General features: G+C 34.6%; 1 protein-coding gene across 8 annotated transcripts in view; it reads left to right on the forward strand.

Moving 5' to 3' along the window:
* The window catches only part of CADPS2 (calcium dependent secretion activator 2), a 283784-nt gene that overhangs the window by 208670 nt on the left and 60285 nt on the right, over positions 1–14829 (forward strand). For 4 of the 8 annotated variants that reach the window (XM_086886988.1, XM_086886989.1, XM_086886992.1 and 1 more), the window contains exons 15-17: positions 420–483; positions 2491–2614; positions 5130–5150. In XM_086886988.1, the coding sequence (XP_086743114.1) occupies positions 420–483; positions 2491–2614; positions 5130–5150 (209 nt within the window). The remainder of the gene's footprint in view (positions 1–419; positions 484–2490; positions 2615–5129; positions 5151–14829) is intronic. The other 4 variants (XM_086886990.1, XM_086886991.1, XM_086886994.1 and 1 more) reach the window with 1 other exon arrangement.

Below are 14829 nucleotides of genomic sequence, written 5' to 3' on the forward strand. Positions count from 1 at the left end.
ATATACAGAATGCTGCTTCACAGGTCCAGTTACAGTCATGGCTACAATGAGAAATAGTACCTCTTTCCAGGAAGATGACAATTAGGCTCATCACAAACCTTTAAATATCCTTCATAGTGATAATTTGGAAGTGGTGCTTTCTGTCTTTTAGGGTTTTTTCTGCACTGAGGCCTAAAATGCTGGTAGGCTGATACTGCTGTGCTATGTATGTACTCCACAGTAGACTACTAAAGTGGCTTTCTGCTTTTATTAGTACTTTGGATATGGGAGTCTTCTGCTAACATAATTTCATGCAAGTTGTATGCAGACACAACTTAAATTCATAAAGCAGCTTTTATAATTCTGATAATTTTGTGTTCTCCTCTTATTTTTTTCTTTCTCCTTTCTTTTTTTTCTTTTTTTTTTTTTTAATTTTTAAGATACTGTTTCCCTTTTGGACGTCCTGAAGGAGCTTTAAAAGCCACACTTTCATTACTTGAAAGGGTAAGTTTGAGAACATACTTTAAGTTCTGCATGACTACTGATCATTTTTCTTTTGCATTCATCAGACTCATGTCTTCTCAGGTATTTTACTGCTGGTTCTAACTGCTTACTGGAATGATGGTTGTTTTTGTTTTTCTATCAATGTCTTCCACAGAAGGCAAACAGCTGTTATCTGTAGGGCTCATTTACTGGACTTTCACTTCAAGCCACTGAATTGCAGTCAGTGACTCTGTTCCTTTTTTATTTAACACTTATCCAGCATCACCTCTAAAGCAGTACAAGTCCACTCTACAGCCCCCCTTTCCTGCTGTTTATGCCTTCTATGATGCTAATGTACTCATATGTAATATTAAAAAACTTCTCTAAAATTCAAATAATATTCTATAAATGCATAATTTTAGTCAATTTAAGAAACAAAAGCTATACACAGCAAATCTGACATGGGTAGCTATAAATATAAACTCCTGCCCAGAAAATCCTCTTGTATTGACTGGAAAGGAGAATACCTCATAATGATAAAGGTATCTCAGTCATCTCTGTGGAAAAAGGATTTTAAATTCCACCAGAGATTCCAAAAGAATTCTATCAGCAGGAGTCTGATGAAGGTATGAATTCAAAAAGAGTTTTGGTCCTGGCAAATATTAGTTATTCAGCAGTGCAGAACACTTAATGGATAGAGATTCTCTTAGAAAACCTCTGCCATGTTCAGAAAACACATAGGGAGTCTAGGCATATATGTTTTATTTCGCTTGCCATCTCAGTGATTGTAGTGCTCTGTAGGCTCCCTTGTGCTTTTTGAAACATCCATTTCCTCTCCCCATTCCTGCCATCACAAAGGGCAGTGGTGCTCTAACTGGTGCTCGAGCAGCACCACTGTCAGTCTGGACTGGGAATAAATGTGCTTTCCTACATTTGTGGATGCAGAATGGGTTAGAACCATTCTATTTTACCTCTCTTTGAAAAATGTGAAGAAATATCAGACCAAGAACAAAAGGTTTTGAATACTGGAAATTCACTTGTTGATAACTCAGAAGCTATTAATTTGGAAAAGCAAGTAAACACAGAGAAGTCATTTTGTGTGCAGGTATTCTTGAAGTCTGCTTCTCAGCAATGTCTTCCTTATTAATATCTTCTCTGTCGCTGAACCTGTTTCTTTTCTACCAAGTCCTTCCCCAGACTGCATCTCTTGGTCCCTCTTTTAACAATAACTTTCAGATCTATAAAGGGGTAGCTTGTCCAGGGATCCACTTGAGAAGAATTTTTTAAGGTTGTGAGTTATATGAAATTTTATTATTTACATAAAAATGTGATAAAAACATACTGAGTTTTGTTTATACTTACCTGTTGAAAGTTAATGGAGTGCAAACTTGAAGTAAAAATCCATGTGAATTATCCACAATTTTTTTTTTTCTAATATAGTAACCCAGAGTACATTATGGTGCATTTGTAGAAAGAGGTATGGATTCTTGGTTTACCTCATTTGCAATAGGTGAGGTACTCACATGTTTTGAAAACACTTGAATGGATTGTTCTACTTGTCCATAATAAAATATTCTCCTGGAAGTTCAATGTTTTCCCTGCCCATATAGATGACATTTTATTCACAGCAAGGACATGTTGAATTTGAATGACTTCACCCTGTTGAAGAGTTCATGGTTCTGCAAAGGTGGAAGCTTTTCCACAGGTGAGAACCAAGCCAATTTCCACAATCCATGATCCAGCTCATCCACGGAATGCTGTTGTTCCCCTGGTCTCAATGTCACCCGAAGACTGACTGGCATGCTGCAAGTTGCCAAACAGGAGGGATAAATTCTGTACAGGCAATCAAATCAGGGCTGGACAGAAACCTTCAAAGACAAAGATCCAGCCCAACAGATTAAATAGTTCCTTTTTGACTTCTGCCTTTAACCGTTATCAGATCTGTCATAACTTTAAGATACTTTTATCCTTTTCCTCTGGGGTTTGGGTAATAACTGTAATGAAGTGGTATAATTGTCTCTGACACAGGTTTTAATGAAAGATATTGCCACTCCCATACCAGCAGAAGAGGTGAAGAAAGTGGTTAGAAAATGTCTGGAGAAGGCTGCCTTGATCAATTACACTCGACTTACAGAATATGCCAAAATAGAAGGTTAGTACAGCAATCAACTGCCCAAGTGGCTGTAAAAGCCAACAACGCCTATTAACTGCATATTCCGTGAGCAGCCTTTTCCCTTTCCAGAACAAACCCCTTCCACAGCAAGGGGAAATGTCTCATTAAAATCTCAGCTGGTGAACTGTGGAGCTTTTTCCTATTCATTGCTTTAATATGCCTCCTGGGACCCTGTTTGAATGAAAGACTAGGACTTCCTAATTTAAGTTGCCCTTTGTTCTTACTTTTGAATTCCTCATAAATTTAAGAGGTTGTTTATGGGTTATTTTTTATTTCTTTAGCTATTTCTAGGGATTAAAATATTGACAGGAAATTCTTAACAGCAGTGTCGTTGCCTTGAAATTTGAAAACTGGATAGATTCTTTTCTGAACTATTTATGAGGCAGACAAATAGATGCTATTTATTTTTGCAGCTGTGTTATCAGTTGTATAATAATCTGATTATTAAAACCTTAATTACATTCTGATTTAATGAATTAAGGGGACAAAATACTAGATTTGAAGGTAATCAGTAGTTTTTCTGAAAGTTCAGTATATTCTACAAAGTATATTGTCAAATTAACTGAAATTTTCCTAAAAAAAATGGCCATGATGCACAATATCATTTTATTATTTGTAAATATTATGTAGAACAAAAAGGAAGTCATAATAGTCAAATACCTTGTCAAGACAGACTTTTACTCTCCACAAAGACCAAAAAAGCTAGAGATACTCCTGTCTAGATGTATTCAAGAACAGAAAGCTGTATGCACTGGATTTTTGGAGCTAATCTCAGGAAAATATTGAAAGATTAATTCTATTTTTAAAAAGTACAGATTTTATGCACGTTATTTTTTTTTAATAGCATGTATTTCTAGCAATACACCAGAAGAAACAGAGCTAGCATAGGAGCAAATTGAAGAAGCCTTATATATTTAGCAATATTATAAAGCCAACGTTTTTCCCATTTTTATCTCTGCTCGAATTCTCAGAAAAACATGAGTTAACTGATCTCACAAGTGATTAACAAAAGATCCATCGCATCACTATAGCAACCTGTATTATATCATGGAAGTAACAACATGAAACCATCCTAGTAACCAGTTTATCATAATTAATTATGATATCATGTTGTGTTAAGGAAAAAAAGGATGAATATTAAATCTATTCTGGAAAATGAAAAGGAAAAAAAGTGTTTTCCTTAGTTTTCATATTTCCCTGTATTCATAAAGGGAAATGTTAATGTTCAGTATTTAAGTCATGTATCAAACCTGTTGAAACAATAAATATAAAAATAAAAACATTTTTATAATATTACAAAAGTTTGCAAAAGATACCTGAACACACTGACAAAAAAATTGACTGGAAAGTTTTTTGCCATGATGTAAATGCAACTTTTCCCAAGATTTTTTACTGTATCCTAAAGAATTGTGAGACTTCCCCTGAAGTAGCAAAGTTTGCACTTTAGGGTATTCACACTGTTAACACTGAGTAAGCTGGAACAGCACATGAAACTGACTCCCGTATTTCGACTTGCAGTTTTCCTTTTTCTATTTATTGCCTTTTGGTTGGAACACAACTAGATTTATTTAAGTAGTTTTACACTAACATAGTTGTAAACTGAAAGCACAATACATCATTGCATGAATAAAGAGAAACAGGTGAAGTACTTTTCTGAGAATAAAAAACTGTTGTAAGTGAAGGACTGCAGCATCGTAACATCAGAAAATTCAATGTACTGGATTTCAGTAGCAATGAGACCTGTATTGGTATCTTTTGATACTGTGGTCATTACAAGCATCCTACTTTTGTACCAATATAAATGTAATATTTTTCAGCAATAGGTTTCATTCTGCTTCTTTAGGTTTATAGGAGCATTATTGTATCTGTGCTTTGAAGTTACATTCTTCTCTTGAAAGTAATTTATGTCATTGTTTGCATTAAATGCTTACTCCTCAAATTGTGTACAGAAAGCATAGAGTCTGTATCTTTATATTATTGATGTCCTCAAATGTGACTAGTATATATTTTGGAGATTTTTGTCCTTTTTCTATTCTTTTTAGTGAACAACATCCTATTAGTCAGTCAAAATGTAAATATTAGAAGATAATACCAGCTATAGACCAATAACAAATGCCTAAAAAGTAGAGATACAAAGAAGATTCTAATACAAATAATATTCTCACATTCTTACTTTCTTCTATTCATTTAATATCATATATGTTTCTGAATTCCCAGGCACAGTATGGATGCAAGTTCAGTGCCTGAACTTGAAATAAAGACTATATAGGGATAGTAAATGCAAATGTATTACTCAGAAACGTGCACCATTTCTCCCTCACATGAAAAAACCCTTCACTTGTGTGATGTACTCAAGATTTTAAGAAGCTATTAACTCCTTATGTGGTATTTATTCTTCTCTGGTTACATGAGAATTCTCATATATTCTGTATGTATTCTATATATATATATATTTTGTAACGATGTTTTTCTTTCCCTTTTTTTTTTTATTTAGCAACAGCGGAAAAGGACTCAGGTGATTACTATTTGTGTGCATGTCTGCATGTATTACAGATGTGTTTTGTGACTGTTATTTTTTTCCTTGATTTGAACAATATGAATATACTGATCAGAACATTTGTGAATATTAAAATTAATTTTGGTGTAGTTTAGCCCATGTTTTTACACTGATACTTAATTATTATGTACCTATTTATTATCAGTTTAGGTAATTTTCTGTTTTGGAAGATGATTAAGTTGTATTTTCTGTTAAAGGGGTATGATGCAGAAAAGTTTAATTTTATTAAATTCAAAAACAGTTTTGTATTGAGAGAATATAATTTCATAGTCCTCTGCAAAATGTGTGTCTGTTTTGTAACAGGATTGCTCAATTTATTAATGAAGGTCTTGCTAGGAAAAATAATCTTGTAAAGCTGGTTTTGCATTTCTGTGATATGGCTTTGTTTAGCGATATGTTTCTTTTTCTAGTTATACCTGCGGGTTACGAGGATGGTGGTTCTTTGTGTTCCTAATTTCATGAAGATGCTAGGTCTATATTCTCCAATAGTACAGGGAGGGGGTTTTGAGTGCTTATATCCCAATATTTAAAGATCATCATGCAACGAGCACAGCTGAATTGCTCATTGCAGCTGAGTAGAACTGGCTACATAGAAGTGTGAGGGACTGTGCACATCTATGCTGTGAAACAGAGCTGTGCACTGCTTTGTCTTACACCCAAAGGAAGATGGATTGTGGTGCTTTGTGGGGTTTCACAAACAATGTCAACCACAGTTATGGGGAGGGGCATTGAGCTGGTAGTAGTCTTTCAATGAACTAATTTTCCATCTGGAAAGACAGACTGGTGTGATGACTACAAAGTGAATGTAGTTCAAAGAAGAGATCCTTGTCAATGAGGGGCTTGAAAATGACTAGCAAATTATTAAAACTACTTTTCTTTAACAACTGAGTCCATAACTGAAGTGTCAGAAAATTCCACTGATTTCCGAGATTTATGCTGTTTTTTGCTTAAAAGTTTTAAATGCCCTGTAAATAGGAGATCTATTTGGAATTTATAAATTAGGGAACAGGCAATGTGCTGGTGGAATGGATACTCATGCCACAATCTGTTAGGGTGAGTTGATGGGAGCTCACATGGCTCAGATGATCTGCTGACCCCTCTGATCAACAGGGAGAGGTTCCTTAGGCAAGAGACTCCCAAGTGCTCTGGAGGTCCTTCAATGATTTCTCTGTGAAAGGCCAATCTCACAGCATCAAATACAAAACACCCTAAAGACAGTTTCCCTTCTAGCTAAGATACCTAAAGCTAGATAGCACAAATATTCTGTTTAATATTTTTATGCCTCTAGGTATTAAAGAAAATGTCTCTTGAAATTAGAAATTCGGAAACAATTGATTAAAATTAATTGAAAATTATTAGAGAATTTTTAGAGATTTTTTTTCCTTTTACCTCTGCACTCTAAAACTTCACATGTGCACTTCTATACAATGCATACACTTCTATGCAATGTGTAAACTTCTATACAACGTGGATCACCTCAAGTACAAATCTTCCTTGTGCCAGGCACCTGCTAATCTTCGTTTTTCTGTCTCTTTATGTGGGAAACCCAAAACCATTAAGCACAGATGACAGTTACAGGCACAGAAATAAATGAATAAATAAATAAATTTACTGTAGCTGGTATTAGTCATTTTACATTAGGTTTCTCCATGATTTGAAAGAAACCATTGCCCTTCTTAAGACAGGATAGCAAAGTTGTCCCTTAAGTGACCTGGCAAATAGCTAGATTAGAGAATGGATGAGAGGAAAGCCTATCACCTACAGTGAGTAAGTGGAAATTCACTGTGTGAGTTAGCTGAAGCTAGAGGTTCATAGGCTATGTTTATAATTTAGTTGCTTAATTAAATACCAATTCTGACTAAAAATGCAATTGAAAATTAATCAGAAACTCAGAAAAAATATAATTTTATTGAAAGGAACAGATAGAATGTGTCCACTGGAATTTTGTGTAGCATTGAACACATTTCTCTGATGCAAAAGACAAAGCCATTGAGACATATCCCAATACAATGACATTTTAGGGCCAAATCCTACTCCTGTTTTTTTCTCTTGCTGGATCCCTACAGATTACATAATGAACTTGATGTACAATATTCTTAGCTCAAATACCATATATTTTATTTTTGTGGAAAATAAGAAAACCTATTTCTAGACAACTGTTCTTTACCCTTTTACTTGTGCACTATATACTGATAACTAATCTTGAATTTCAGGAGTGTCCTTGTTAGGTAATACAGAGGTGAATATGCAGATTCTTTTTTGTTGTGAGAACCCTTTCTCAGCAGTGTGCTTGCCAGGTTCCCTGATCTATTCCCCAAGTGCTCTCATTTTCACAGTCTCAGTTGAACAAGACTCTGAATGTTTTCCAGAAGACAGTGGTTACTTTCTTAATGGCAAACATGGTGGTATAAGCAGCATTTCCATCAACAGTATTTGTTTACAGTCAGGATGGCATTTTATTGAGCCTCCCCCATCATTGTACTGATATGAATATAGAATAGATTTTTTTAACAAAAATTACATTTGCCATGGCAATTACGCAAGGTTCAGCATGTCATTCCTTATTACATGTGCAGCTGAATTTCTTATGGAGTAGCTAATCTGCTCAGTCAGTATAATTACCATTATGAGGAGAAGAGCAGGAAACCTACTATTGTAATTTTGAACTATATCTAAGAACTGTCATATAGTGCCCTGATAGTTTGCAGCAAGGGTTTATAATTTGTCAAGGATATGAATCACAGCATCAATACATGAAAATCTCTTTCTAAGTATGACCCATTTTCACTTGAGCACATGCTGTCTGTAGACTGCACCACCTGAAAGTACTTTCTAAATCATTTTATGTATGGCATGTATTCCTGTCTTATTCAGTATTTAACTTACATTAGCTCTTCCTATAGATAATGTTGAACATAAATGGACCTGCCAGATTCTGAGGACAGAGACAAGCAGTATTCTTCATATGCATTTTGCATACTTCCTATGAAGAGCCTATAGAAATTTGCATGCCTCTGTTTTCTGTCCTTCAAAAAAGATGGCCTTCCCTACACAGACTTTTTTTTTTTTTTTCACTTATACACATCCATACACACAGAGTAAAAAAATGCATTCTTTATTCCTTCTCAGAAATTAATGTTTTTCCCTATTAAATTTATTAGAAATATGAATGGCTGAGGACTAATTAGTTCTGCTATTGCTGCTGTTATTGCATGAGAAAAGACAGGAACTTATACACAACTACATTTTTCAGCACAGGGGAATTACCTTGCTGTGCAGATATAAAAGGGATTTAAGTGGTAAATGTCGGGAAAGCAATCAGGGAAGTATCTGTCATTGTCCACAGATATTAATTTCTGAGGCAATAGATTGTAAAGATTTGAATTATTAGTCAGTTTTCTTTTAGCTCACTATTTTTAAAAGGCTGTAGTAACTCAGTATACTGGGCTCCTTCTTCCAAACAGTTTGAATAGAAGGAATAAGAATAAATTCTTTTAAAATTAGAGCAAATAGTTACTCTGGAGCGTACAATTGCTCAAAGACAAATCAGTTGTCATGCCAAAATTTGTTTTTATCAGAAGGACTGCCAAAGGCTGAATAAATGTTAACTCCATACAAGAGAAGGTCAGGAGACACTCAGAAGTTTGCTGGGTTTTAAGACATAGATCATTAACATACTCATTACACACAAGTTTCTAAAGGAAGGGTAGTATGTAAATGCCCTCAAGGCTCAGAAGGATCTGTCTGGCTTAAAAAGAAGAACACTACAAACATTATTGAAGCTGAGAAGGCAAGTGGAGAGAGTCATTGTACGTGGAGAGGACTTGATTAAAGCTCTCCATGCATGTTCATTTCACTGAACAAACAAAAGTGGGTTGCACAGCAGCATAGCACCTTCTTGGTCTCTGTTGTGCAACTAAATGGAAATGAGGATTTGGGCAAACATCCCTGGTTTCAGTTTTGGACCAGAGGTCTCTAAAAGAATCCCCAGATTGTTAGGTATGCATCCTGATGCTCCTTTGTAAAAATGCCTACACCTTTTAACACTAGGGCTGAGTCAGTTTTTGTCACCGTGCTTCCCCTTTTCAGTCCCCTGCCTCACCCATGGGAAGGTAATTTCAAGTCCTGTTTGCTATGCAGGTGTATCACCTTCCAGTAAAACTAGTTCCCAAACATATGTCAGCCTTGTCCTGTATCCCAAATGAGGGAGGGGTAGTTTCATCCTTCATTAGCATTTTATCATCTCCAGTTCCTCCATGCTTTATGATGCATTTTTAGACAAGAGTTTATTTAGTACTCATGCAACCTAGGCTTTCATCAGCTTGCCTCAGAGTAGCTGCCTGCTCTTCATTTTTATAGTTTCAGGAGTCTTTCTCTATTAAAGTTTGAATTCCACTTTCTTGAGCATTGGTGACAAGAACTGTGCAAAGTCATCCCCATGAGATGTTTTGCACAGTACTCACAGTACTGTTATAACAGGAACATTTTATCTAATATAGTCAAGGAACGTGGGTTCTGATGTCTGTATCATGGTTGTGTCACACAGCTCTTCTCTGAAAAGTTAATTCAACCCAGTCTTACAGTTTTGATAATTTTGACATACTCTCAGATTATAGGAAATGTTTATTGTTGTTCATGTGTCAAAATGTATTGTCACTTCTTAAAATATTTTAATATGTATTTCTTTAACTTTTGAAGGTATTTTAATATGTTTCTCTCTCCCATCCAATTCTTGTTACTGCATCTGTCTGTTTCCTATGCTTTACACATTGTCATATGCTCCTAATATTTATTCTAAAGTCCCTGGTGAAAATACAAAGGAAGCTAAGATGAATCTTCAAGGAATCTCTGAAGAATCATTTTTATGCACTTTCTCAGCACTGCTTATTCCCTTTCACTTGAGGCATCTTCTTTATACCCCACGCTGTTTCTTTTTTAATCCTCATTTTCTTCAGCTCACCTGGTAGTTTTCCCATGAGGCAAAGAATCAAATGCTTTATTAAAGTTAGAATAGATGAGATCTACTGAATTTCTTTTATACAAAAATATCCTATCTAGGAAAGTACATGTCCAACTTACCTTTGCAAATCTCTGTTATATTTTTTTCTATTTTCTGTTTGTTTTATGTCCTCAATTAGTAATTTCTTCAAATTTCAGTTCAGTTAATCATTTTCAACATCTCTTTTCCCTTCCCCTTGCCTGTCAGCATTAGATTTCTTCTTGTCATTTTTCAGTAAGGCTTTGAAATTTAGTCATAAAATATTCTGGTTTTTTAAAAATACTTTTTACTAAGTCTATATTTTCAAATGCCACTTTTCTCTCCATCTTCTAATGAGTTATTCATCAATTCAGTTCTCTTTATTCATGAAACCTTGCAGTTTGTCATGTTTATTATCTCCGAGTTTTATTCTACAGTATCAGGAAGTGCTGAGAATATTAGTTCTTTCCCCCTTTGAAGTAAAATTAGAAGTGAAGAAAGAAAGGAAAATACCAGCTGCTTGTATCTGTGTTGCCAAAATTAGAATACAAAAAAAAAAATCATATATTAAGTGCTTTGATGATCAGCTGGAAAAAAAAAAGAGATTTTTCTTCTATTTTTACCTTTTTGATTTTATTTCTGTTTTTCAATGAACCAAGATTCCCTTTTTTGAAAAAAAAAGAAACAAAACAAAGAAAGATTGCCCCATTAAGGTAATTCCATTGAATACTATGATAAATTTGAAAAACTTTAAAATATTGTAGCATGACACAATAAAATGGTAGGTCATGGAGCAGTAGATGTAAACTCTAACTTTTTACAAATCTTATAGTCTTTCTATACTTAGCTAATAATGGTAATTAATTCTATTTTTTCCCCTAGAATTTAAAATGCTATTGAAATCGTAGAAAGCAATTATGGAAAGACTGGTTTCAGCTTCATAATTAAAGCTAAATTCCACTATTTGTATAAGTATGGATTTTTTTTTTTTTAAACATAAAAATATAGAATGTCCTTCCAGATTTACCTCCTTGCTTTTCCATGCAGAATTAATTCTGTGAGAAATTGCACAAAAATTTAGCACAGTCAAATCTAAGTTATCTTATAATGTAAGTAATCTAAGTAATCTTATAATGGCTAAATTATACCAGTTTGGGGTTAACTCTTCAGAGTCAGTTTGGGTTTAGTAACATACCAGCTTCAAGCAATCTTGCAGGTTTCACATGTTAAAAAGACCAAATGAATGGGTCTGGAGCAGAGTTGGCTCCATAGAGCTCAAATTTTGATGTGTCTGTATTATCAATATACCTTGTGTCCTGCTTCACTGTAAGCCTGCTGAGGCTGGGAACTTGGGAGCTGCTCAGCATACTTACCTTTTTTCCTCTGCCTGGAGACAGGTTGGCTTTGCTGAGGCTCTGGTTCTGGACATGCTTGTTTGAAGATAAAGGAGAAGAATGAAATACAAATCAGGGAAAACAAGGGATAAAAAATAAGGGATATATGGAATATATGCTGTGTCACTGAGGGGGAGACTGGCAGGCCAGAGACAGGAGTCTCCTAGTTGCATTGTATTCATAACCAAGAAAAAAATACTTCTTTAATCAGCAGATTCCTGTGCTCAGGAAATGTCAATGAGAAATTAATCACACATATTTAACAGCTTACATGCTGGGGAGAAAATGAGAGAGGTGAATTGTGCATTTCAAGGATAAACTCTCTTGTGGAAAGCAAGCTTAAGGTAGGTTTTAGACCCACTGTTGTTAGGTTTTAGACATCCTGATAGTCTCAAAAAGGAGGACTGGGGAGAAGTTCCCTGACCTGTGTGATGCAGGAGGTGAGACTGGATGATCTGACAGCCCCCTGTGGCCTGAGGCTGTGTTGGTTCATGAAGCAGTCACTTTTTCATTTCAGTAGCGGTTCACTCAGTTAACTTAGCTCATTTAACAATATTTTCTCGGTACCTATGTGACTCACTGGTAATGCATACTTGAGAAAGCATCCATTATTTGCAAAGCCTGGTTTGCTTTTTCATTTTGGCAGGATGTGAAGCTGGAAACAGATGATTGATGGCTTTTTCTGTTTATTTTCTAAAAGATGTCAAGCAGCATATTTACTGACTCGACTCCTGCTGCAACTTGTTAGTTTGAACAGTGTAAACACATCTTAACAACCTTTAATAATTGTGGGAAGAAAGACATCAGGAATATAATGAAAACTGACAGCACTGATTTCCATTCCTGTAATTCCTTTATGCTTACAAAGACAAGAACAGTATTTGGCTCAGGTGTTTTGGAGGTTCTGAAACTTCCAAATAAGAATTTATTGCTACTCCTATTTCATGATGCTTGTATTTTTTTAAAAAAAAAAGAAAAGTTAATATTTCATTATTTATTTCTCAAATTACTTCATAGTCCCTTGTTAATGGTGGATATCCATAAGACACATTCCCTAGAATTTGACAGGTCTTCAGTTAAAGAGAAAAATGGCTAGCTGCTGTGGTAACTTACACATGGAAAAGGAAGGTTTAGATGAAGTTTAAGTGAAATGTAGGGAAGTCTATATCAGGCAAAAGAAATTACATGTATTGATTTATTCTGTGAATAAGTAAACAAACAAACAAAAAAAAAAAAAAAAAAGAAAAAAACTAGACAGATTTGTCCAAGGATATAGACTGAGTGCAATTCTCTTCCACCTTTTCTTATGAACAGATCTTCTAGGAAAATAATGGTTTTAAAAATATTGCAAATAGCTAGAAACATTAAGGGCAATTTGCATTTTTTAGCTGGTAATAAATAGTTTCAATGTAAACTAATAAATAGCATGATGAGTTTTATGAAAACATGAAATTGGGATTGATTCAGTCTAATATAGCCCACATTTTTAGTCATTCCTGCCATGAAACATCAATTGGAAACGTGCCATACTCAAAGGTGTATTTATAGTTTTCATACTCTTTTTCCTCCTAAACATGCTATTTCTATGGAAAAAAACTGTTCCTGATGATTAGTCCCACAATGACTGAAAACTTTAAAATGTCTAGGTTAAATCACTGATCATGACTCATTCATTCTTCTGCTAGCATCATCCCTGGTCAAAGGTTGGTCCTCTCCTCCCCAAGTGTTTCCACTTTGGGAAAACTGTATTCCCGCATCGCCTGTGTGTGGACATTTCTGCTCCTCTTTTTCATCCTTCATTTTATTAGGCTTATGATGTCTTTCAGACAAACACAAGAAAAAAAAACTCCTTTCTTTTCCATTTCTGATCAAAATCCATCATTTCAGCCCAGATGACCAGAACTGCATTTCCTTAATGTCTTGTTCAATGTAATTGGTACATTGTACATTGTACATTGTAATTGTACAGCCCAAGACTGTATTTCTCTTTCATTGTGATCTTATCACAGTGGTGGAGCAGGATAATCTCAACAGTTAGATGGTAAATCTTTTTTTCTCCTGCTCTCCCTAGTGATAATGATATCTGTTCAATAGCCATTTTTAGGGCATCTTGAGTTAATTGCAGGTGTGGAATAAGTTTATTCTGGTGCAAAAATGCAACATGAGATTCAACATAATTATTAGAATTGGTTTCTTAATAATTTAGAGGAGTCCTTCTAGGATATAATTTTTGAGTATTTTACATCTAATCTAGTTTCATTAGGAATGTATGCAATTGTGAATGCAATTATTTTGTTTACTTGGTTAGTGGTGAAGTAATGAAGATCAGGCTGAGTTTGTAACAAAATTAGATGTTTATGCTGAAATCAGATGTTCCAGTCATGCTCTGTATTAATGTCACTGGTTTATTCCTAAGACTCATTAACATCAGTGACACTGCTAGTGATGTACATGATCTGTATCAATTGTACTTGCTATGTGTTCAGGGAGGGGAGGACACTGACCACTAGAAGAAAGAGCAATTGCAGTCCAGGATAAGTGTAGAAACCACTGGTTTAGTCTCAATCAAATAGTAGTCTTTATAATATAAAACCTTAATAATAGTCATTTGGCCAATCCTTTATAATCTCTCTTTATCCAATATATATTGAATATATTCTATATATTCATATATGGTTATATATTAATATATATGAATATATGAATATATTGTTATATTCATATAATATATATATTCATATAAACATTGTACAGTATAAAAATTGTAAATGCAATACAGTACAGTATTGATAATAGTGATCTTGGCATTATGAATGGGGTTTTGTGTCTGGTGTGTGCTTTGTGCTTGACCCATGTTCCTACACTAACTCTTTCTTGAGCTAAATTCTGGTTTTAGAAAAAAAACTATTTCAATGTAACTGGTTATGTGTTCTCTTTTAATAAAATTTAAGGAATTCTTTGTAGCTGCTTCAATAGCTAATTTTCCTGCTTGGTTTTTGCATGAAACCAATGGGGAGTTTTAGTCACTTTGAAGCAGATGCTTGCTGGAGATTCTATCCAGTGTTTCTTCAAAAATTACACCAAAGCTGTATCATCACTGTAATATGCATTAGTGTGTTAGTGCTGGAGAACTGGACAAGGTCACCTGCCTTTAAAATGTCTGGAATGTTGTTTTGACTTGTTAGAAAAGTTGTGTTAAATATATTTCTCGCATGCGGATTGATATTCTTACTAACATCAAGGAGGTTATGTGAATTGTCTAATA

Source organism: Cyanistes caeruleus, chromosome 4, assembly GCF_971803275.1.
Source record: "Cyanistes caeruleus chromosome 4, bCyaCae1.hap1.1, whole genome shotgun sequence".
Classification (NCBI taxonomy): Eukaryota; Metazoa; Chordata; class Aves; order Passeriformes; family Paridae; genus Cyanistes; species Cyanistes caeruleus.